At 45.7% G+C, this 25849-nt stretch overlaps 1 protein-coding gene across 3 annotated transcripts; it reads right to left on the bottom strand.

Annotated features, from left to right (window-relative positions):
• Positions 1-25262, bottom strand: arhgap32a (Rho GTPase activating protein 32a). 3 transcript variants are annotated; one of them, XM_041940380.1, is made up of 22 exons: positions 25136-25262; positions 17869-17979; positions 16942-17047; positions 15251-15342; positions 14901-14985; positions 11288-11374; positions 11047-11184; positions 10808-10900; positions 10030-10152; positions 9861-9938; positions 9082-9163; positions 8777-8926; positions 7573-7675; positions 6551-6695; positions 6072-6154; positions 5542-5649; positions 5229-5374; positions 4928-5141; positions 4479-4627; positions 4219-4293; positions 3435-4103; positions 1-3258 (listed from the first exon to the last, which is right to left on the bottom strand). In XM_041940380.1, the coding sequence occupies exons 2-22, from the start codon at positions 17955-17957 to the stop codon at positions 1004-1006; spliced, it is 5070 nt and encodes a 1689-aa protein (XP_041796314.1). In that variant the 5' UTR covers positions 17958-17979; positions 25136-25262; the 3' UTR covers positions 1-1003. The 3 variants fall into 3 exon arrangements, with proteins under 3 accessions (XP_041796314.1, XP_041796313.1, XP_041796312.1); XM_041940379.1 differs by lacking the exon at positions 25136-25262 and adding an exon at positions 24833-25036 and having other exon boundaries at positions 17869-17982; XM_041940378.1 differs by lacking the exon at positions 25136-25262 and adding an exon at positions 24833-25036.
• Positions 25263-25849: the final 587 nt, after the last annotated feature.

Below are 25849 nucleotides of genomic sequence, written 5' to 3'. Positions count from 1 at the left end.
CACTAAAATAATGCATTTGACATGTCTTAACAGAATATCCTCATCTACATGTTTGGATTTGAAATAGCATCTTTAATGAATAAAACAACATCATAATTCATGTAAAACACCACGTTGTTAAAAGTTCCCTAAAAGAGGAGAGAAATTTTCATTGTTGTGACAAAACCACAATGCCATACAAAATACACTTTTTCACCTAACTGAATGAGCTAATTTGCATTGACTGCATGTCTAGCATATTTCGCCACGGTAGCTTTGACCTTAACAGAACTCATCATTGTTATTTTAAGGTTGCATTATACAATGTGTAATAAAGAAAAAAAAGCAAAACATCAGAAACCACGAGGTTATCTTCCATTTAAACCCCCAAAAGTGCTAATTTAGTATTTAACGATGATTCAAAGCAAGCCGTTTCTTACAGAAAAAAATATATACTGTATATCAAGAGGCTTCATGTACACCACGTTAAGACAATGTGTTTCATACAGTTATCCTCAAAAGTGCTTGTTGGAGTCTCAGCAGACTAGAATAAAAAACAAGATGTACAGTACATTGGCCACATGTTAGCAGTGTGTTATTTATACAAATATAATACACTTAAAATGAATGTTATTTTTACACATTCCTATACTGAAATCATATTAATAAAACCAGTTACTTTATTTTTCCATCTCTTGTTGTTTAGACGTTAAATAAAATATATGAGCCATCATTTTTTTTCAAACATGCCTCTCTGTTACTTTCAAATCTCTAAATTTAAGACAGTGTCTGCATACGATTCACTTGTTCCCTTTGAGCTCCCTCAAAAGCCATCGCAAAATATGAAACTACCAGCGATGGCGACAGAATGATCCCCAGCAGCAACCTCACTTCACACTTTTTAGCAGCTCCTGAAGGTTAAAACAAACACACTTTCAACGCAACAGTCTGTTGGTCTGGCAGAGGATAAAGTGCTGTTCTCCTTTGGCCCCGATTTGGAATCAGATAAAACCAGTAGTCAGAATCACTCGTAGACCCCGGCCTCTGATCTCAGTGCAGCATGATAAAAAGCCTCGTGACCCAGAGCCTTGGACAGCAGTCTGTGCCCGCGGGGGGACATGCAGCCCTGGCCAGGCAAATATCCTGCCACAGCTTTACCGGATCTTGTGGGTTTAGGTTTGGGCGCCGCGTAATACCCCTCCATGTGGTCATATTGTGTGGGCCTGACTTTAGTGCTCTGAGTCCTTCTGTTGGGCTGAGTGGAAAAGGATCCCAGATGTTCAAGATCCTGGGGGGATTTGGCGTGGTGATGATAGTGGTGACGATTTTCTCTGGTGCTCTGCGACCTGCCAGATCTCCTGAGGATGCTGGGTTTCACAATACCAGAGTAGCTGTTGACGGCGTTGGTCATCATTGACCGATCGGGGTCGTGACCTCGTGTATGGCTTCTGTTATTGTGCTCGACGTTCTTGACGTTGGGACAGCCCCTCTCAGGAAGCGAGGGGACTTTGCGAAGCGGCGGCTGCTGCTTGATCTGAATGCGCCTGGATGGTCCCGGCTCTGCACTCGACCTGTGGCCATACTGCTGCCTGAGGACCTCGGGGTCGGCCTGTTGAGACCTCACGGTAGTTGGGGATGTAGCTACCACAACATTTAGATTTTCTGTCCTGTTGGTGGAGAGGAGGCAGGCGTTTCCAGGGTCGGACTTGCTTCTTGTGTGCATTATGTCTCTGCTTCCTGTGTCAGTCGGCGAGACGGGGCTCTCGTAAGGAGACGCAGCTGGACATGTATTTTTACGTCTGGATTTACTCTCCTGCTTGACTGGTTGATATACGACTCTTTCAAAAACTTCTGCATCTCTGGCCTCGTAAACAACGGTGTCCCTGCTCTGTATGTAAAGCTCCCTGTTCACAGGAGTGACGCGGCGTGGAGAGTAGTTGTAGTAATCTGACTGTCCGCTCTCCCTTGTGGAACGCATGGTGTAGGACTGACTGTGTCGGATACCACTTTGCCGGCAGGGCTCTGCATAATAGTGGGAGGCGTCTGCTGGGCTCATATCAGAATAGGGGCTGTAGCGATAGTCAGCATGTGTGTTCTCAAACTGCGGCCGAACGGAGTGGATGCCGGTCTGAATCAGCCTCTGATAGGGCGCTTCCTGGCTCGACGTTTGCTCGACATAAAACATGGTGTCAGGGGGCAGGACTTCTGTCTCTGCCAGCTCGTAGTGACTAATCTGAGGGGCATGGAAGGAGCGAGCCCTCCGGATGGCCGGGTGCCCGACCATTCTATCTTCTGACCTCTGCCATGGGCTTTGCTGCCTGTGGCAGCCACTGATAAGGTGCTCATCTCTATGGTAACGTCTGTACTGAGGTGACAAAGGGTGCCTTAACCCTAAAGTGCTGTATCGGCTTTCCGAGGACTGTCTGTACATGCTCTTCGGCCCCACGAGACGATGTGGCAGAGCATCGGGCCGAGGGCAGTAAGGCGCAGGCATTCGTCCTGTTTGAATCGGCCGATGATGATAATGATGATGATGATTGCTGTAGACGTCCTCAACCAGGCCTACAGGCCTGTCCTCCTCTGGGCTGTAGTGATGGGCTGAGGAGGGCTGTAGTGGACGTGGAAGGACCTCCTCGACTGAGGCAGGCATGGAGGTCTCTGCCAGGACAGCGCGGAAATTAAATACATTGATAGAGTCGGTGTTCACATACACAGGAGAAGCAGAGGGGCTCTGAGTGGAGCACACTGGTTGGGTGGGTGTTGACACGCCAACGCTCTGATAAGTGGGTTCTGCTTGTGTGACATCTCTAAGCTCGTTTTCCTCTCTGCGGTCCCTCCTCTCGGCGCTGCCCTCATCCAAACTCCCTGACCCGAGCGGGCTGACATTAGGTGTGAAATTGCACATGCTTTCCTGTCCGTCGGTGACCTGCGACGGCTCCGAGGCGAGGTGTGCAGGAAGGAAATGAGGATGAGGGCAGCACTGGCTCTCCACAGGGCTGTGCACTGATGTTTGCCACTGGGAAACAGGGGAGACGGGAGGGCCGCAGTACTCCTGGGGATACACTTTAAGATCGAGAACAGAGGGCCGAGGCAGTCTGTCCTGGGCGTGAGGAGCCTCCTGTCTCTGGAGAGGGTGCGATGGGACGTTGTTTCTTCTCTGGGAGCCGCTGCTGGCCTTCTGGGCGGATTCAGCCAGAGCCAGAGCCAACTTTCGGGCAGCACTCGTCAAGGGAGGGTGAGGAGGGAGAACAGACACTGAACTCATAAGTCTATCTGTTCCTGGGGAGGGATAAGACAAACAACGCTACAGTATGACAGGACAAACAAAGCTATGGTAAGACATGATGGGACAAGACACAAAAGCTTTCATAAGAAACTACAGAATGCATTATTATTTAAATAGGTACTAACTATAGTAAATGTTATGTAAGACTTTAAAGAGGAGTGGTACTGACCTGAATCAGGCAGGTTCTGCGCAGACTGACTGAGGTCAGTCAGGGCTGATGCTTGGCTCGCTGTGCTGAGTGGGCTGCAGTGTTGGTAGGGCGCTTTCTGCACCTTTCCATCTGCCAACAGAGCTTCACACTTCTCCACAGGGGGACAGGAAGACGGAGGAGGTGGAGGAGAGGCAGATGCATTCTGAACATCTGCTTGTGTCTTAAAAGACTTCTTCCTGAGTTTAGGAGAGAGCGGCTTAGACGTAACCTTCTTCCCACCGAGAAGCGGGCTGATATCTGGAGACTGAGAGCAGCTAATGTTGTTGTTAGGAGAGGAGATGGGCTCTGATTCACTGGAACACCCTGCGCTCTTCCTCCATTTACTCCCGTCCTTGTTGCGCTGCAGCCCAGGCGTTGCTGAGGGTGGGCTGCACTGAAAAGACATGGGGTCAAAGTCCAAAGTAGAGATGCCTACAGCGGGCGGACAAAGATCGAGATCGTCCTCCTGGTGTGGAGGTGAAATACACGCTGCAGTGCGCACACGCTCAGCACCGTTGTGACTCTCATTCTGTGGGTGGCTTCGGTGGTCGTCTTTACTTCTGGTGTTGCGTAGGTCGTCTCTACAGACAGAAGAAATGGCCCCACTGGTCGAACGAGGCCTGCGGGGGTGGTAACTCGGAGGTTCCCCTGGGATGGTACGAAAACACATGCATATTTAGACCAAGTCTTCAAAAATCAAGACAATTTAAAAGACCGGGAGCCAGTTCAGTGCTCAAAATGTACGATTTTAATACATAATTACCTTCCACATTGTGCAAAGAGGTGAGAGATTCCTCACTTTTGGTAGAGCGCAATGTGCCACTATCTCCTCTTCCACCTGCAAGTGTGAAAATTGTTTGACACAATAAAATGAACCCCCACCACTTGTAAAATAACAACTTTCAAACACATTGAACTGGCAGGATTAGTTGAAGATTAGTTCAGGAAAGTTCGTAAAGAGAAGCTTTGAAAGTCACAGAGGCTTCGTGTTTTCTGGATGTGTAACAGCAGCAGTGATCTGACCTGGCAGTGCAATGCTCTTTATCTCGTTAGGCTCGCTGGGGTGTCGCTTCAGTTTACGTTTGGACACAGACTGGGACTTGCCCAGGTGGAAAAAGGAGAGCCAGTTCCCCACAGGAGACTTCTTAGCTTTAGCTGGAGGCCGCTTGTTGCTACAACACAGAAACAAATCATCTTCAACACCCGTCTAACAGAGGTGGCAGTTACCTGACACAAGCAGGAACAGATAAAAATGACAGAAACAAAACATCAAAAACTAAAAAAACAGACTCCTTTCATTAGATTTAAACTGATTCATAGTTTAGCGGATTCAAGAAGAGCAGCAAATCCTCACATGTGACACATTTTAATACAACCCTGATTCCCAAAAAGTTGGGACACTGTAACGTAAGAGCAGAATGCAACTTACCATTTGATTAATGACTCTTTCAGCACTACAGAATGTGACTAACCTCTCCATCGGGAGCTCGATGACTGTGTGGAACTTGCCGAGCAGAGCTCCGGGTCCCTCCCCGACCTCGATGTAGTCACTGTGGGTGAGGCAGGGGGTGGTGGCCGGGGAGCCCAGCTGTGCCTGAGTGCGAGCCTGGGCCTCCTCCAGAGACAGTAACTTTGTGGATGGGGAGCAGACCAGCAGGGACTTAGGCCTGGATAAGGTGTTGTTACCTAAAAGTGAGGCATTTTGAGTGTGTCAGAAATGCAGGTAACCTCAGAATGGATGCCACATGTCATTTTGCTTCTGTTTGGACCTACCTGTGCTTTCCCGTATGATGGCATTGAGTTTAGGGCTGAAGAGAGCCTCAGTGTTGTTGAGGATGAACTCCACCACCACCGACTGGATACGCACCTCCATGAACGCCGCTGTGCCGCTAAAACAGGCCGACTCGATCTGTCTGGACCTGAAACACAGTTACAGCACAGCACAACCTATTTCACAGGGCCACTGAGACATGCCCCAGTTCACTGTCACAGAAACACTACAAGGAAACAGCATTTTTGGCGTTAATGGTGCCAGTTTAACAGTCTGCATGGAGCCATACATTTAGAATGACAGTTCAAAAGTCACCTGAGGAGGTTAGGTGCCCAGACAATAGCCAGGTTTTTAGTGTGCATGTTAGTGGTGGAGCTGAAGGTGGCCAGGTGAGAGAGATGTCTCATTAGGTACTCGAGAGTCCTGCAGATAAACAAAGGCAAATTCAAAAATATTACGTTTTAGACACTAAAAAAAGTTATCCAGGGTCACAGGAGTAGAGTACAGGTACAGTATAGATGACCCAACCTCCTTGTTACTAGCAGGCTGAGTCAGAAATGTCACAGAACAGGTGAGGATTATGTCACTTTGCATAGACGTTATTAAGAAAAGCCTATGCAAAGCAAGATTGTTATGCTGTACTCGTAAGTGATCAGATCGCCATTTTTGGAACATATTAAAAGCAGAGTTTCACGTCTGAGGGCAGGATTTTCTATGTGGTTGAGATGTAAGAAAAAACGATCAAATCTGGCATTGCAGCACTGACAGTTCGAGGTGTTTTGATGCAAAAATCAAACAATTCCACTTCAGTCCACCAGGGTGCAACATCGAGCTTTGAACCTGACCTGTAATGTGGAGGCGGCAGCTGCTGGATGACATTGTGGATTTTGACCAGCCTCTCCTCATCTGTGGCCGCGGACACGGCCTCCTGTGAAGACAGGGGATAAAGCGTCACGTCACTGAGTGGGTTGATAATCACAGCAGAGGGAGTCGCCTTAACTTCTCTCCTTCCCCCCTCTTTTATATTCAGAGCAGCCAGTGTTTGGACTCACTTAATCTGCTATTCGGTTTTAGCGTGCACATCCCCTGCTGTTCCTAGAAAGCTCAGTGCAATGCAATGACCCCGTTTCGAGCAGCACTTAAAAATGAGCCGAACATTTAAATTTTACATTGTTTCTCCGGCTCTTTGATTATCACTGAGTAACAGAACATTTGTCCTCTGCAGCCTTTTCTCTTCAGCATGCTTAACAGCTATGCCAGTTTCCATTCCCCTATTTATCTCCAGCATAATTCCCTGCCCCAGTTCCACCGCTCTGGTCCTTACTGAGAATCTGTCGTAGAGCTGGTACGTGAGCAGCGGGTTGGGCAGCTCTCTGAAGTACAGCTTGCAGAGGGAGCCCACCGAGTGGATATCCTGTCTGAAGACGTCTCTGGTCAGGTCTGGGATCTGTTCTGAGTCAAACTCGTGCCTACATGACAGAAAGAAGAAGATATAGATATAGAACAGAGTGGGAGTCATCCTACTGCCCATCTGTCGGCATGAAAAAACAAAGAGGACATTTTAACACTGTAAGCTACTTTTAATGAGATTTCTTTTCAAATCCTCTGGCTTACGTCGCTAATACTGCTCAAAGCGGCCAAATCTGTAAAATATTCAATGCAAACGAATAAAGCATGGTTGCCATCTATTCCCCATCTTTAACGTTATTCCTCCTCAAACTAAAAAATACAATATAATTAACAGTTTAGAAGAGAAAGAAGGTCCTTCAGTATCCTTAATGCCTATAAACTGTGAGATCATCAACAAGTCAACAAGCATTTCTAATTCCCCTGAAACATTGAGATGTGATGTACAACGGTCAACAAGTTTTTCATGTGAGAAAATCCCTTTTGATTGGCTGCCAACACCCCATCAGATTATGCGCCTTCCACTTTATCTACTAATGGCGGTTCGGTTCTTGAATTCCTCCTGGCAAGCATGAAATAGATGAGAAAATCATTACAGCCATTCAGAGCTGCACAGCTTGAATCAAATTGTATTTGATGGATTTCAGAAGATGCAGCTCAAGAAGCAACACTTGAAGAGCAGCATCCATCATGTTGATAGTGAGCTCTGTGTATTTCCAATTACTGCTTCATAATCAGTGCTTGCTAGTGGATCAGGTCAGTCCATAATGCCACACAGAAACTTGTGAGTGTTGAGTTCTCCAGCAAGTGGTCTGACATGCAAACACTCATTTGCAGCCCTGCACTCGTCAGGCTGTTGTTTAACAAGATAACACCCTGTATCAGACATGATTTGGGGTTCAAATTCTCATCAATATAACAAACAAAATGAGAACAAACCTCAGTTTCTGGATGTTGGAGGAGATCCCGGACAGTCTGTAGATTCCGTCCACGACTCCATGTTTCTCTATGAAGTCGGCACAGCTCTTAACAACCTGCGGGACTACAGGAGACAGTAGAGCGTCATGAGAGACAGCTGAGGCATGAAGCTGCTGTTCAAAAGGCTGCAGCAGAAGATGTAGTGCTCCGAGATCGCTGCACTTTCATTGAGCTACTACGTTTTAGCAAGGAAAGTTTCTCTGATCTGGAACATCAAGATACGTCATGTGTAATCTCTACTATTTCAGTTCTGCTCATATCATGAATGGTATGAATATCGAATCAGTCTATATTAGCAGCTCCTAACCAAGAGGTTGCAAGATAAGTCTGAGGGGTAATCATTAACAGCATAAAAAAAACACTTCTCCTGCACAAAATTACTAATTTTCTGCATTTTTCTCAATTGTTCTCAAAAGTTTTACCTTTTAAGGCCTCTAACAATCACCCCAAATCAAATAATCTGACTATAGCTCATTACCTGCAGCTTAGCCAGGGTTTCAGGTGAAGTTAGTATTTTGTGCACACAAGTTAAACACATCATCATCATCATCATCATTTGGGACTCCAGGTGCACCGTTGAATCCAGATTTGTTTAATTTACTGATGTCTTAAAATGGTCTAATTTGAACATAAATTGGTCTAAAAACTACTGGAATTACCCTATAAAATACCAAAAGGACACAACCTCACTGTATGGTAGCTCCAGCCCTGCTTTGACGCACACAACCTGAGACAATGTGTCAGTAAACAATACGTGGTGCCCATGTAGCTTTAATCCAATACTCTGCATAAACTGGCATTTCATGAGATAAACGGTTAAAAAAATGCGAGCTTTGCCTCTGTCACACCACAGGCATTTCAACACGTCTGAGAAAACAGAAATAAAGACACAGTTCCTGGCAAATCTACAAGGAATCTGCGCAGCAGCACATCCTGCTGGCAAACATAAAATAGTCATTCACACCACCGACTCACTTCACATCAAACAGCACCGCTACGTATCACAAATCCACTATACAGGCAGCAGATTCACTGGGTAATCCCCGCTTGGGGTATTTATAATATTAGAATGTGAATCATTTCAGTGCGAACTGCCAGCAGGTAAGAATTACAGGATGGAAAATAAGTGAAGAAAAACCAAGACGCCGTTGTAGGAATAATTTACCCTCATGTCCTGAGTTGTGGAGATGTTCTCCCAGGTCACAGCCAAACACTCGCTCTCTGAGGATGCCGCGCTGCCGCAGCTTCTGAGGTGGCGGGCGAGACTTCATGAAGGTCCGCAGGAATGTTACCAGCTTCCCGTGCTTCTTACACACTGATTAAGATCACACACACACACACACACACACACACACACACACACACACACACACACATATAACAGCCGCTTTAAATCAATCTGTCTCACATCCCGGGAGCAAGTATTAAATAAATGATCAAACAGGAGGACAGACAGACTCTGAACAGTACCTGGCTTCGGCACCGAGCTTTGAACACTGGGGGGAATCTTGTCGTTTATCAGCTCGACACAGTCGCAGGGGAAGAAACCGACCTGCGAGTCAACAGAAGAGGATGAGCGGCGTGAAGAGGAACACATAGATGGTGACAACACTTGTAAGTTCAAAGGACCAGCTGGGGGGGGGGGGGGGGGGGGGTTGGTGCTGGGTGGGGGTGCAGAAATAGGTCAGTAAGCATGAGGGTACAAGCTGCCTCAGGCTGAAAATAGCGTTTTTGCATTATTGTGCAAAGCGTCTTAGGGTGTCACTCATATGCAGTGACATGTGTGATTCACAAGCACATATGAAACCAAGCAATGTAATTTGTATGATGAACCTTTTACTTAAAAACACAGTGAAATAAAAAATCTTTAAATATCTCATCCTGTGTCCCTGTGATGACTTTATACATATTTTTGCGCTTTTTATATCAAAATCCCTCTTTTTCTCCCTTTTCCTGTTACATACAAAGAATAAAATGTAATTTTGGGCTGCTAGCGAACTCCATCACATCACACCACACCACAGCAGAGCTACAGTTTATCTTAAAAGGAGGAATGTGTTTGGATTTCAGCCGGCAAAAACTTCCAAAGAACGTGTTTGAGGCCTCATTCATCCATTCCAGCCTCCTCCTCCTCCACCTCCTGGTCTAACAACACGAGCCCCAACAGTCCTCCTCAGCTCCGTTTCTCACCACACAATGAACACAGAGCTACCGTCCACCTGATATGACCACAACAACAGCAGATTCACCTGAAAGCCATGCTTCCCTCTCCACCAGCCTGTGTCCTCTTTAGGAGGCATGTCGATGACTGACACGATGTCTCCCACCTGGATCACAGAGGTGAGTGATGATCATTAAAGAAGCATTGAGATGGGATCGGAAATGTGTTTCTCTTAAGTCTTAAGCGATAGAGGTCACCTCGAAGGTCAGCTCGTCTGCGGCCTGGGCCGTGTAGCGCTTGGTGACGTGGGCAGCAGCGATGGCAGGGACGTTGATTGATGATTCCTCAGAAACCAGCAGGTGGTTCCCCTTGTTGTCGATCTGGAAAAGGATAGAATGACATTAGTGACACCCCGACATTTGAAGAAATACATTTCGGCCACGTTGTTGTTGTGCTGGCCAAGAGTAGCGCAAAAGACTGGAGAAGCAGAGAGAAGCATTCTCGTCATTTGAAGTGATAGAGGGAGACAATGCACAATAATTGGTATTTTCCACATGAGCAGCAATAAAATTTGTTACAGCAGTGTGGTTTTATTAGCATTTCTCCTGGTATTGACTGTAGGCTTGTCTAGCCAATGCTTCAGCCAATCATATAATTACCTTGTGTTGGATTTCGAATCCAGAAAAAAAAAGAGGCAACACAAACGTGTATTTAAGCCTCCTCCCACGTGAGTATTAAAAACTAAAGCAAAAAATAACACACCAAAACCCCACAACATTTAATTTTCATAATTCAGAGCATTAGCACACCCACAGCATCTCCAGCTGCAGAGTGGCACTGCGCATGCCTCAGTGCTGTGCACAAACGTGGCACCGCTGTGAGGGAGCTGGCTGTTCATCCAGAAACAGATTTAAAACACAAAGCTGTTCCTGAAGCACGAAGTCTTTTCTCCAGTTTCTGTGTGACTGCAGCTGCTCCTTTCACGTTAATAGCGAAGATTAAATATGAAGGAAGGAACAGCTGATAAGAAGATACCTCCATCCATGTCAGTACTGGACCGCAGTTGATCTTGTTGTCAGCAATGGCGGAGAAGCGGGACAGGTAGGTGGCCAACATCTTGGTTACCGTCTGAATGGAGACACAAGATTGCCAAGGTTTAGTGAAGTCTTCTAACTAACATAGAACAGATAAATCCAAGGTGTTAATGAAGCTTCATCCCTAATCTGTGAGTAACTTATATCACAGACAATGATGGAGTTGTAGCTCTCTGGTACCTCAACAGTGTCCTTTAATGTGTCGTATCTTGGCAGCTCGGTGAGCTGCGAGTAACGGCGGTCATAGATACACAAGTGTAGGTGTTTGTCCAGCACCCGGAAGTCTTCGTAGGACCTCCTCACCAGCCAGTTCCGACCCTGACATAGAGAAAAAGAAAAAAAAGGAGAAGCAAGAGTGAGGAAAAAGTTACAGATATTACACCATGCAGGCTATTTTCTGAGTGGAAATGAGTGACGTTACCTGGCAAGTGATCTGGACCAGAAAGACCAGCTCTTTGGAGTCCAGACCAGCCTTGGGTCCTTCGCTCTGCCCCTCTGCGAACGCCAACTGCGAGGGAGGAGACCCAGAAAAAAGAGAGACAGAGGAGCTAAAATTGTGAGGGCCCACATTTTAAATAATGGATGCATGTAATACAACAGCCTCACTGTATGTGACCTGGTGTACAAGAAGAACATCATGTCCAGGTCTGTTTTTCCATTAAATAGTAAAACCGCTTTTAGACCATCAAGTGGTGGGTTTGAGCGTAGAAACCTTCACCTCTCGAGTAACAAAGACCTACGGATTTATTTTTTTTAAGGATTTTCTCAAGTATTCTCACAAGTTAAAGTTTATTTTGGAGATAAGTCCAGCATACGTGCTCTGCCAGAGATGTGAGTCACATTCTCACTTCACCATAAATCCTGCAGTATGAAATGTATAATACATAAGTTGATATGAGCGCTTGAAGGCGGCGTGGTACTCCTCCTCAGCAGTATTCTATATGCCCCAAAACTGAGAAGATCAAAGCCTCGCAGGAGTTTGGGAATACATTGACAGCCATTACTGTAGAAGAGACTTCAAAGGCCTGGAAGCCTGGAAGTTCTGGTTATTTATAACTGTTAGCAACTCATCCACATACACTGTTACACAACACGCAGCGACCTAGTTACTCCTCAACAGTAAGACGGCAAATCGGGCTGACAAGGAACGCCGATTGAGAAATTTGTTCTTGAATAAGTCATGATGGAAGAGCTCTTATTCACTGCAAGGATTTGTTTGAAATAATAGCCCGAACTAAGCATCTGAATTAAGTACAAATGGGGGGGCAGGAGGCTAAAGGCATGATGGGAAGCAGGATCGTACAGAGAACGAAAACCAAGACTCTTTCGTGGCGAAGCGCAAAATAAAAACCCCACAAATTTTAAATTATGAAACAAAACAGCAGAAATCTGAAAGTTGTCACTGAAGGCACGCTTGAGCATCACTTCCTCTATGATGCTCACGCCGCTCTCTCCAAAACAAAACACGCACACACAGCTCAGACTTGAACCTTCTGCACAGAAACGCCTGCATTACGTTACTTCCTGACAAAAAAACATGGCACCAGAAGCTCAAACTGATACACAATCATCCACACGTGCAGGTTACCTGCCGCTAAAGCCTCTCAGATATCCATCCGCAGCTGGAGGAAGTGGCTCTTTCTTTGTGTGCAGCCGTAGTCCTGGACCCCAGTGAGCTCCTCCAACAAGCCAAGTCTTGGCTGAAGGCAGCAGAGTTTTAATGCTGCTCCTTGCTCGCCTGTGTGCCGTCCCCTGCCGCCTAACGTAAAATACTCATTCACTTAGGGTCGCCACACGCTCGCTGTTCTATTCAAAGCAGAAAATATGAAAAGAGGATGCTTCCCACTGTGCATCTTACCCCATTTCCTGCAAGCCCCTTTCCATCTCTTCCCCCTCCTCCCTCTCCTGTACCCTGCCTCCGTCGCCCTCCCCCTCCCCCTCTCTCTCAACCACTCTCCTTTCTGCAGTGACAAAAGGGGGTTTGGCAGTAAATGGGCTCAACCGGCACACACACAGATGCACAAGCTCATCCGTCATACAGAGGCAAAGCTGCACAAGATAGATAGACGACCCTTCTTCATTTCAAAACAATTCTCATTCATTCCGGTCTCGAGGCGAGACTGGAGCTAATCTGGAGAGGAATCAGTCGGGCGGGCTGCAGACAGAGGCAGTCTGCTGTCCTTGTGCTACTCTGCGATTAGGATACATGAGACCTGATCAGCACCCCTCCTCCTTCCTGCCGCCGCTGTCTGCGAATACAGAGACGGCGGGCAAATGCATCATGGGAGATACAACGAGAGCAAAGACTCATCTCTCAGATTAAGTCGAGAAATTAATCAAAAATAACAAGCAGAAGTAAAAATAAACATAGCAGATTGCATGCAGCTGTATGTTTGTGTATGTGTGTGCAGACGGTGTGCACAGCTTTCAGTGTCCGTGCCCCCCCCACAGACTCATGTTTCTCTTCCAGCTCAGCTCGGGCTTTTCTTCTCCCTGTGGACCTTTTCAAGGTCACCCAGACCGTTGTGCTGCTTCATTTGCCTCCACTCTACTGATGGAGCCGCCACAGTCACGGCAACCACGCCGGGTCATTTACCCAGCAGAACAAGTGCATCCTGGGATTTAAGCCCCCGTCTAGCCTGCCTCACTGTAGTCCATTAACGCTACATGTAGGGTTTCAGCCCTACAGCATGCATGCACTGCTCATGCACCCTTTTGTGTAGCTTCATTGGCAGCTTCTGGTTGTGAAGAGACGACTGCTGCACTCTGCTGGCAAGAAAGCTGAACTGCATGGAGGTGGAAGAGCCACTTACTGCGAATACACTCTTACTTAAACATTGAAAAAATGTCTATAAGTCCAAATTTTTAGTTTGCTGGTGAGAATCTAAGTTTACTACAGTTTATGAAAACACGCCGAACAGTCTACAGTCATGCTAGTGGCACTGCAGAGCTATACCTTGGAACAGTGAGCTAAATGCTACTGTCAGCATGCTAACATACTCAAAATGACACTGCTAATGTTTATCAGGTATAATGTTTATTACGTCCACCTTCCTAGTTTAGCTTGTTAGCATGCTGACAATTGCTAATTAGCACTAAACATAAAGTACAGCTGAGGCTGATGGGAATGTCATTAGTCTGGTGGATATTTGAAAAAAGTAAAACTGCAATGCATCCATACGGTTACAATATCTCTGAACCACCAATGTCAGGCTCATGGTGGCACTAAAGGAGTCAGAGGATCATCAGACCCATTTGGGATCATCCTCTGGAGCCTGTGGGAACGTCTGCACAAAACGAATCATGGAAATCTACCCATTAGCTGTCGAGGTATTTCAGTCTGCACCAAAGTGGACTAACTGACACGCAGACAGCGCGGCACTGCCATCCAAAGAGCTGTACCGCATGCATTGGTTAAAGATCCCCCCAAAATTACACCATATCCTCACAACCTTTTTTTGTTTTGTCAGAACAGATTCTCACTTTCAAAATGAGTCATCTCGTACAATTCCTGGTGGGACCCAGCTGTCCATCCAGGAAACGTCTGTTCCTCATTGACTCGCTGGTTGACATCACATGCTTAAGTCCAACTAATAAGGTGGGATCACATGTTTACAGAGATCAGATGAGTCTGACATTAATATACTGTAATGCAGCGGATTAGCACACTGCTGGAATCCGATCACGGCTTTAACGGGAATGCGACTAATAAAATCTGGAATAGTGAAATGATTTATGCATGGCGGCGTATTATTCTGGACAAATTAATATTTTGCAGCTCCTCCTGATAAAATGACACATTAACAACTCTAATGTGACATTTCAGGAAAAAGAAGGAAATGCAAGAATGAGGGCGGGACTCTCTGCAAAGGACAAATAAGGGTATTGATTGGACTGCCACATCGCATTTCAAGACTGATGCATTTATGGAGAAATTCATCAAAAAGGGCCACTGAACTTGAGCCAAAGACACAGTTGCTAAACATAGCAACTCTCTGCTGCAGAACACACAGAGTGCGTATTTTAGGCCTCACCTGAACGTTGCCAAAGTCAACAGTCTCATAGTGGAAATGGGCGCACTCTGCCAACCTGGGGAAGTGACCTCTGGGGAACGTCAGCCTTAAAATAAAAACACAGCACAACAACACTTCATCTGTATTGAACACACTGGCATCATAAGAGAGAGAAAAGCAACAGAGAGCAAAGATGTGAAAGGAAAGAGAGATTAGGCTTATGCGTGAGGGAACAGGGTTAGAGAAAGAGCAGGCTGGCTCGTTTGTCTGTCCCGCGCCCATCATTTTACAGGCCCTCTTTTCACTGGCCTGGATAAGAGGCCTGCTTTACAGCCTATAATAGCAGCAGCGCTGTCACGGGGAGCACCTACTTCTTCATGTTCTTGACCTTCATGCTAGCCGTGCTGACGCAGGAGCGCAGGAGGGGCTCGGCTGGGTGCTCCGTGATTTCGTCGCTCCTCACCTGCCAGACGGAGAGCGCACATATCAATACGCGTCAGTCAGTCACAGGAGGACTGATGGGGTGGCAGGCTGATAGACGATTACACCCATCAACAGCAATCACGCTGAACACCATTAAACAGTGTTTTGCAACAAAAGACACATAGAAGTCTGGTACAAGAATGAAATAAAGTATCACGCTTATGTCACGTTATAACAATGTTATGATAGTGTTATACTTATGTTATGTTTTGGTAATGTCATGCAATGTAAAGGTATGTTATGCTAACGTTACTCCATCTAATGTTACTGTACTGCTATGCTTTGCTATATTTATCTATGTTATGCTACTTTTATGTTATGCTTTGCTTATATTAATGTGCAATTCAAAGCTACGTTGCGCTATTTCATGCTGTTTAATGCTAATGTTATATTATGTTATACTAGGCTATGTTAAGCCATGCTATGTTATTTTATAGTGGCTGTCAGGAAGGGACAGAGCAGACTCTATTTCTTGAAGAAGATGTTGCAGATCTTTCAACAGTCTGTTGTTGCATGTGCAGTTTTTCTTTGCAGCCATCTGCTGTGGCAGCGACATCAGAATGACACTAAGAAAGTGAATAAGCTGATAAAGAGGGCTGGCTCTGTGCTGGGGGCTTCTCTGGAGCCCCCGGAGTTGGTTGTTGAGAGAAGGATGTTGCGCAAACTGTTCAACATAATGGACAACACTTCATATCCGCCGCATGAGCTACTAATCAGACAGAAGAGTGTTTTCAGTTGGAGGTTTCTTCAACTCCGCTGTAGTAAGGACTGCAACAGGAAGTCATTTTTACCCACTGCAATAACATTTTACAATGACTCCCCTCTGTGCAAGCAGAGGAGACTTATCATCCGTCTATCGTACCGTAAATCCATTCTTATTCAATTTATATACTTTATTTGTATTTTATTTCTTTTTTTGTCTATCTCGTACAGTAGTTTTTATGCACATGTGTATTATATTTTTAAAAAAGTGCTTTTTCTTACCTACCTCATGTCAGCTTAGTGTAACATATCTGTGTTTTGTGATGTGAATTGCTGCTGCAACGCTGCAATTTCCCTTAGGGGATCAATAAAGTACTCTATCCGTCTATTGATCTATCATATGCTAATAGCATCTTAAGCTACTGTTATGCTGTTATGTATGTTTTATAATGGTAATGTTTGTGTCTTCTACTGTTTTGTCTGTTTGGTCCAGTTTGCAGTTGGATTAGCTGGAACTGCAATTACAGTGCAACTGAAAACCTGAAGATGTTTTGGCCCTCATCAAAGAGCTCTAGATCGTAAAAACAGGAGGGTAATTCCCACCTCGCAGGTGATGATGGAAAGGTGGAGCTGTTACATAAAACTGGAGTAACCAGATGTAAACTGAACACCTTTCATTCCCAACCTGCAGGTGAGACATCCTCTGATGCACTGTGACTAATGTACTGATGACTGCATGTGACCTCGGTGACATCATGCTCTGGTGACATCATGGTGTGAATCACTTACAAAACCAGTGCAGCCTCACGGAAGGAGGCCGGCATGTCTGCTAGTGTGTTTTTTTTATTTAAGTGTTTGTGTGTGTGTAGGCGTGTACCATGGCAGTGGATGTCTCCTGTGGCTGTTTCTCTTCTGGAGGATTATTGTTGCTGGCTTGAGGTAAGGCATCGTCTTTGTCCAGGTCAGTGTGTGGTAGCAAACCTCTGCAGAAACAGACAGGCCATCACGCACAAGAATTAAAACGCAAGACAGGTGGCATGTCGTGACGCTAACACCCATGCAGTCCGGGGGTTTTCCTATCAGAGTTGTAATTTTTTACAAATACACCAGAGGGAGCAAGTGAGGGAGATGAATGTGGATTGGGCTCAAATCATGACATTGCACCAGCATGGCCCAAAAAACATAATGTGCCAGGCCCGTGGTGTTTGAATGTCTAATAGGAAATGTATTAATAAAAAACATGCAAAAATAATCATGTTCTCCAATCACACTTAGACAGGAACAAATTCTTGATGCAGATGAAAATTTGTAGCATCTCACAGTTTGATGGGGTCAACAAAAAGCCACGGCGTCTTTTGTGTGTGCTCAGGAAAGCAAATCTCGCCTATTCAGAGAGCCATAAAGGCAGTCCTCCCACGAGGGAGTGCTCCACAAAACCTTCGCTGGAAATGTGACTCAATGTATTCGGGAGTGGAGGGTGAGGTTCATTCAGCTCAACTTTTATGAGCAACAAAGAGAGGAGAGAGACAGGCCTTGGATCTGTCACAGTGATTCAGCGTGATGAGATCAGGGCAAGAACACTGACACACACACAGTGTCATGTATGTGATCCACAGTGACAGAACTAATGACATTCAGAGCGTTTAAATTCACAGAAAATGCAGTGAGCTTTGGCGCTGATGGAGCTTTAGCATTACACTGCATTTATTCACGGGGCATCTCATTACTGCTCTCACTACGCATCCATATGGCTTTACGCTATTCCCATCAGCTGACATGAAGCGCAGAAAAGAGAGTAACTCACCCCTCAAGGACGTCACTACTTCCTGGTTCACCCCGGGGTCCTGAGGCAGCGTTCTCAATCACCGCGGCAACCACACATCCAGCCTCCATGATGCCGCCTGACTGCAACAGCCTGCTGTGGAGAAAACGTGAGTGGGAGGGGAAGGAAGAGGGGGTGGGCGGCAGAGGAGAGGACAGGAGGAAGAGTCCAATGAAATGAAGGCGCCAGACGTCGACCCACTTGAGGCTGCAGCGTGCGCGACTCTCAAGGCTACGATCCACAGAGCCCAGACTGTAATCTGCGATGACATCATGCTACAGCGCTCGGAGCCACTTCAGTGATAATGCATGTCAGGCTGAGGATCCGCGGGATGGTTTTCATGAGAATATCAGCTCCTTTAATAGCACAGCAGCCCTGACAGGTTTTAGCCGGAGACAAAAACACACTCATATCTTCCTCAAGGAAATGTCAAGATTGTCATAGCAGCGTCAGCGAGTGTCCTTGGATAACATTTGCAGGTTTAGAGATGTTATTTTTGAACATTCTGGATAATGTTACCTTTGCTTCTCTTTTTCATTATATGAACAAACATTTGCATTAGATTTGCACATGAATTAAGCGCTTTAAGACTCCACCCTGAGATAAAAATCAAACCCTATCACATAAACCCATTGAAGCTCATATGTTGTTCACCAAACACGCAGTCAGTTCACACCTCTTGGCCAATTCCTACTTTCTCCTGAACTATTCAAGTTCATGCTGTCACCTCTTTTCAGCAAAAGCAAAAAAATGTCCCTCATGTATCCCCATAGAAATTGAATACTGTAAAACTGGGTCAGAAAATCCAGCTTAATCAATTTATCATATAAATAAATGGGCTCTAAATAAGTGGTTAATCAATTTAATGTATCATATAAATTACTGAACCATTTAAATCTAATATCAGCTAAGATGGGCCCGACATTATAACTTAATCTTTTGTCCCACTCTTATACAGGGACCCTTGGCCAGGGTCTGAAACTGAGCTGGTCACATGGTGCCCATCCATCCATTATCTATACCCGCTTATCCTCATCCAGGCACAGGGAGCACACGCTAACTCCAGCTGGCGAAGTCAAACCCAGAATCTCCTTGCTGAGAGGAAACGGTGCTAACAACTTCATAACCGGGCCCAGTAGGTAGTACTGCTGTGTACTATTGGTCTGTGGCTGTTTTTCATGGTTTGGATTTGGCCCCTTTGTTCCCATTTTTGTGTTAGTTTACTTAAATCCATATGGCCCTTCTTCTTTTTTTATGAATAGACTTCTAATTGTGCCTTGACCATATTCAGTCAACGGCCCCATCACTCTCACACTTTCACCAGACTCCCTACTTACTACTCCCCTCTTTATTTACTGTAAACTAACAGGAGGAATGCAGGAATGTCCCGACGAAGCAAAACTGGACTCTTCCTGATGTTCCTCTACAATATTCCCATAACCAGTTTCCAGATGTATGAAGGTGCTTAGCGTTAAACAATGCCTTAAGGCATCTGGGAACAAAAACAGGCCTCTCCAAACACCTCCGAGCCAAGCTGACTATGCTTAATTAAAACCAAAAAACATTTCAGTTAATTGAAATAATAATAAAACTTAAACAATTACAGAAAACTAAAATTATTACAAAACTAATGAAAATCTACAGGACAAGCCTTTAGTTTTACTAAATTTGGTCAAATTTGACAGCACAACAAGCACGAAGAGGCATTGCTGAATATGTTTCTATAGATTTATATAGATATATGAGTCAACTGCCTTCACAAAGTGTTGTATTTGCATTGTACAGGCCCCATATTATGATTACAAAAAATAAAATTAATACTGAAACTAATAAAAACTAAACTAATTAATACTAACTAAAGTTTTAAGCAATAAAGATTTAACTACAACGAGCAAGCCTGAAAACTAATTACACTGAAATGAAAACAAAAATTTAAAACAAAGTAAATAAAAAAAAACTACTGAAAAAAACTACAGTAACTCAGCTCGGCGGTCCGGCCACAGCATTTAAAAAAGTCCCTCCAATTAACAGGAGGCAGTTTTACCTCCTCCCTAAGCAGGTCTGCTAATCAACATAACGAGCAGCTTCATCAGGCCCGAGCGCTGCTGTAGCAGCAGTTTCCCACCAGCCCCTCTGGCCCGCAGCCTCACCGAGTTGCTGTTGACTGACTTCCACCAAACCTCATGACTCAGCAGAACGCGAGCATGCAGACAGGAATACAGGCCAGATCGGCTCCCCGCTATCCACATCTCATACTGTATCTCCCCTCTAATAGACACCATAACCTTGCCAGAGGAGAGCCAAAGCATTACACAGGCAGGCAGCAAATTAATTTACTGTTGAGAAGTGTTGCGTCAAGTACTGTTGCACAGAGGCCACTTGGGGAAAAAGTGTTTGGAAAGTCATGTGAATGACCCGTGTGTCACCCAAATTATGCAGAATTGGAAGCACGAGGAGTACTTGTAATACAATTAGTGCCTTTTAGTAGGTTGCATTAAAAAGGAACAGCAGAGAACAGGAACAAAGTGTGCTGCGCAGCCATGAAGACGTCCACCTCGTTTATTATACTCGGCCTTAGCGGTGCTAATGGACGGCGGAGATTCCTCGCGGCTGCATGCATTCCATGATTAAAAATGTCGCTTCGTACGCGGCACAATGCCTGACCTTGCTGATTGTGCCACATCAGACAGCGAGCCTTTTCAAGTGTAGGAACATTTTGTACTTCACATTGCAGAAGAGGCTGGTTGGCCGGGTCCTTTAAAGCCGCTTAAAGCTTTTGTTTTCTCCTGCGAGAGAAGTCAACACATGAGCGAGGGAGTGTTCTTATGGCAAGAACCGCAACACATGAAAAGCAGACTATTTTGGAAATGGCCCAAATAGATTGAGCTATAAAAAGACAGGGCTGTCATAACTTAAAAAAAATAATAATAAGATTCAGATTTTAGGAGGTGATCTTGCTCTGTGTCGTTGTCCCTAGCAGAGATGAATGGGAGGAAACACACGGACACTTTCTGCAGCATCACAGGCCAGAAACAAGCGAACGACGTCAAACCAGGTGGCACAAACTCTCTGACACCGGGTTACTGCTCGAAGCCTCGGAATCAACGCCGCCCACACGCTGCTGTGAATCAGGCAGAAATCATCTATCCACTGTTTGTCCATCAGTCAAGCAAAAGCATTCTGGACGCAACAATCCAAAACCCTCTCTCTGTCAGATGTTCTGAGGAGAGCGGAGAAGCACGGAGGGATGCTGCCCTGCTAGCCGATGGCCTACATGGCGCTCGCAGTGAAAATAGGCCAGCCTACACAATCTCGCACGCTGTTTATGAACTCGGTATCGGCAAGCGTGCTGACATGAAGAACGGCTGCCTACATATCTGCAGCTACAGAACACACAGCAGATGCGTCTGAGTGAGTCACACTTCTTCACGTGTGAGAGGACGGAGGCTGAGGAGAGGAGAGGGACAGTGAAAGCTGCCATTTCACCTGACACCAGCGCACACGTTAACGCTAATGTTGCTCATATGGCTGTACAGGTGATGAAGGGGTGAGTGATAAGAAGGCTGTTTGTCATTAGCTCTGTTAGCTGTTCTCTTCTATAACACAGCCGCAAATACGAGAACGTGGAGGGAGAGATTCGGAAATTCTTGAAATTCCAACCGATGGAGAATTTGGTTGCAATCTAAAGCAGAAGCAATTTTAACATTAGCATTTAAAACCCCTGCAGGCAGCTTGCAGTCTTTTTTATGCAACAGCATGCCAAAAAAGTACTTATATCAACTGCAGAAACAAGCTTAAAGCATTTGAAACATACTTATGTACACATGAATCTTAAGTTGTGGGGTATGGCGATACTTATCGTGCAAGGATAGAAAAATATGTCTCACTCTTTACACCAATATTTTCCATCATTTGGACGACAGTTTCTGTTCTTTCAGGCGGCACAGGCAGGAAATCTGCATGAAGGCGACAGAAACAAACATGGAGGAGAGTGAAGGACTCCGACCAGCCAAGACGAAGCCAGGAGCTCGTACCTAAAAGAGGGGCGACTTGTATTAAATCAAATATGAGGATATAATTCAAAAAGTAATAGGAAATGAGCTTTATTTGTGTTTATTTTATATGAACTATGTATTCATTGTGCTGTATTGTGAGATGTATCACTATAAAGTGACCTACATCGGAATATGAGCTCTTGGTCACATCTCACAGCCTTACATTATCATTCATTTACTCTCCATCACCCCCTGAGGGAAAATCTGACTCGTGCTCCACTTTGCTCACCAGCTAGCCGCTGACCGTGTCCGCCTGCTGTTTATTGGTGGGAAGGCAGCGTAGAGTCAGTGTTAAGAGCTTTTAGCTGACAGCTTCACCTGAAGACAATGCAGATGAGAGCTGGGAGAAAGTCGCAGGCCGGCAAACCGAAACAATGAGCTACAGAGTCCCGTAGAGTTAATGGCAACTGCAGAATCGACTGCTAATTCTCACTATGAGCGACGCAGCGACACAAAGAAAAGTGATCAGTTATCAGTAAAAAGGAACAATAGCAGCAGATTTAGTTGCACCTTTAACATGTCTCGATTTTGACGCCTCTGCCTCAGATGATGCGACAGGACCGTGTTGTTAACGAGGGGGAAAGTTGGTTTCATGCTCTCATCCGGAGCCCTGGAATGCACTCAACGCCAGCGAGAGACGCAGTGGAGAAAGGCCTGCCGTTGCCATGGCAACCTCTCTCCCCCATCCACCGTGACTTGATGCTCCTCCAGACTGAGGATGAGGCAACACGAGGAGGGAAAACGAAGCCTCGGAGAAACCTCTGACCACAAGCTTTGCCACGTCATCACCACCATCACCATCACCATCATCACCATCACCATCAGCAGCAGCAGCAGCAGCAGCAGCAGCAGCAGCAGCAGCAGCAGCAGCAGCAGCAAGTGAGGCAATGACATCGTTGCTCCTCCACCTTGCAGGATTCAGACACCGCCTTATGTGCTGCTGCTCTCTCAGCCAGCCACAATGCAGAACATTTTTTTTTAATCAACTTTCCTGGAGCTTTGTCACTCATTTCACTTGGCGAGGGTGGAGGAGGAGGAGGAGGAGGAGGAGGAGGAGGAGGAGGTGGTGATCATATGATCCCCTAATCTTCTTGAAATCTACCCGAGTGAGATTAACTTTATTTCATCTCACACTGAGTCGGTGTCACAGCTCAATCTTTGTCCTGCAACCTTCAGAGTCGCAGTGATCCCAGATGAAGGGCAGAGAGCGGGGTGAACAGCAGGGCGATTAAGTTGTAGACAACAAAGACCCAAATATTTAATCAACAAGCCGATCTGTCGGCTAAGCCTTACAGTGAAGAACAGGCCTTTCTGCTTTTAGCACAAATTTACTTCTCTAAAACAGACAAATGATGGTAAAAAGAAAATCAAGAATTTACTGAGCGGGACAAACATTTTAGGAGCATAACATGATTCTGGAGGATGCAGGTGTGCCATGATGCCATTGGCTGGGCAGTCCCAGAAGATCACGGTTACCTGCTCAGTCCAACACAACATCCCTGCGACAATTACTGCCTCTGTAAAGCTCCTGTTCAGCTATATGAAAGATGTTGACTCAACTGTGTAGCAACCATCTTTCAGGCTGTGACTGTGTTGTAACACTGGACTCCATTACATCATAAAATGGAAACGTCTGTCCCTACACACTCCAACACACACACACAAGTACTGTAAATATTGCAGACAGAGGATTCACAATATCATGGGGCTGAATTTCCTAAAGGCTGAGATGAGGTCATCAAATCACTTGTTTTGTCTGACAAACAATCCGAAACCCAAATATTCAGTTTATTATCACATACGATGAAGAAAAGCAGTAAAAATCTCATAACTGATCAGCTGCAACCAGTCAATCAATATCAAAAATCCAACATGTACCAATTATTTTGTCCTCAACACACAAACGAGTTTTGTTTAAACGCTTCACAACATGTTGTTGGACGACAATTTTCCTGATCGGTTTCTCTGTAGATTATTTTCTTGATTCGCTGATTTGTGATTCGTTCAATAACAAAGCAGAATATAGTGAAAAATGCCAAGATGATGACTGCGCTTGTCCTAACAACAGCCCAGAAACTAAGGGCTGGAAATGCTCACAATCAAGAAGCTGGAACTAAAAGATGTTCAGTTGTTTTGACGGGAAAATGAAAAATAATAGATTCAAAAATAGTGCCTGATTAATATTTGTTTCTGACGACTAAATGATTAATTGCATCAGATCAATCAACAACACACATACATACCCTGTAGATTGTGGGCACAGGCTTTATAACAGGTTGGCGAATGATTAGTGTCATTACTGATCGATCTGCTCGTTATTTCCTCGATTAATCGTCAAAATCATTGACATCACTGATCGATTAATTGACAAATAAATGAATAAAACGACAGCACAGCAAGGACCACAGACTTAAATCAACAGCTCTTAGAGAGCTCGAATGTGTGAAATTGTGGGATAAAAACCAAACCAATGTGTGGCTTTTTGGCTGTAGCGCTGTACTGCAACAGATCTCGCCGGTCTGTGTCATTCTCTGTCCACCCACCGCTTCACAGAGAGAGAAACGGCCCCAAAAATCCCCCCCGACAGATAAACTCACGTTTGTTTTCAAAAGCCGGGATGCAAACAAGCACACATCACCAGTCCTCTGCACCGCCTCGACTGGGGAGCACTGGGAAAAGTTCACCAGCGGTGGACTCTGACCTGTTGGGCCTGACGGATCACCGGTCAGCTGCGCCCACACACACACGCGCACACACACACGCGGTCATTTCTCAGCTTCAGTGATGATCGACTGAAGCAAACGACCAGGTGTTAATGGTGACAGCGTGCAGTTATGTCTGCAGGCTACAGCAGGCGGTGGTTGGTGGCGATCTCCGCTCGAGCTGCCTACCTGTAACCGTGCACGTCGCTCCGCTCCGCCGCCTCCTCTACGCCGCACCGCGCTGAGCTTCTCGACGCGGAAACATGCTGCCAGCATCGCACTGCAGAAACGCCGATCCCGGACGCGCACACGGGCTACAGCCGGCCGCCTGAGGTAGGTGAGTTTAGGGTGAACGCTGAGCTCGGGTGCGACATCGCGGAGGCAGTGTGGGAGTCATCCCGGCGCGAGGCGACTGTCTGACTGCCTGCCGAGAATCTGCGCTCGCCACCGGGAGCGCGCACTACTGATCTCGTGCCCGCGCCTTGAATATACCTTCGCCCCAGGGGTTCCCAGACCTTTCCAATGTCACGGAGCCGAATATGGGGTAGGCGTGAGAGTGCGCATGGAGCCCCTCTTCGGTAATATGCAGCAGCCCGAGGAGCCCCATCTGGCAAGTTGTGCGGTGTTAGGTAATGCTTGGTACAGAATTACATAACCATCTAGTGTAGGTGGGGTGGCAAGAGTGAGAGGAGTGAAACTTGGTGTGCAAATCACTCCATCCTCATATATCATCTTATTGTGCTTGTCCACTGAAAGAGATAATGTGAAGTTTAGCTTTTCCTCTTTATGCTTGGGACACTTTGCATGATCCTGTTCAGCCCCTGCAACAGCCTGAACCTGCAGCAATCAAAGAATTAACAGATTAATCGATTGATAGAATGAATCTACGACTATTTATGCATCTCACTTCATCAACATCATCAACATCTGCAGCTTTTTAAAGCATTAGTTTGACATTTCGGGAGGACAGGCCTGCTCTAGCTCTTCTGTCTGTTTGTTAAAGGCAGGAAACAGCTATATTTTTTATATTTATCAAAAAGCTGGAGATGGAGAAAGCTGTCCTGGCTCTGTCCAAAGCCAAGATCTCTAACCAACACCTTGCTTGTTTTTGACTTGTTCAGAAACCATTAAAATTAGAGGTAACACTAATCTCTGCAGGTCGCAACCAGCTGAGAAGTTTCTGCTCCCAGCAATGAAATCGTATCA

This window comes from Chelmon rostratus, chromosome 7, assembly GCF_017976325.1.
Source record: "Chelmon rostratus isolate fCheRos1 chromosome 7, fCheRos1.pri, whole genome shotgun sequence".
Classification (NCBI taxonomy): Eukaryota; Metazoa; Chordata; class Actinopteri; order Chaetodontiformes; family Chaetodontidae; genus Chelmon; species Chelmon rostratus.
Note: the sequence above shows the minus strand (reverse complement) of the source record. Positions and strands in the feature narration are given on the sequence as shown.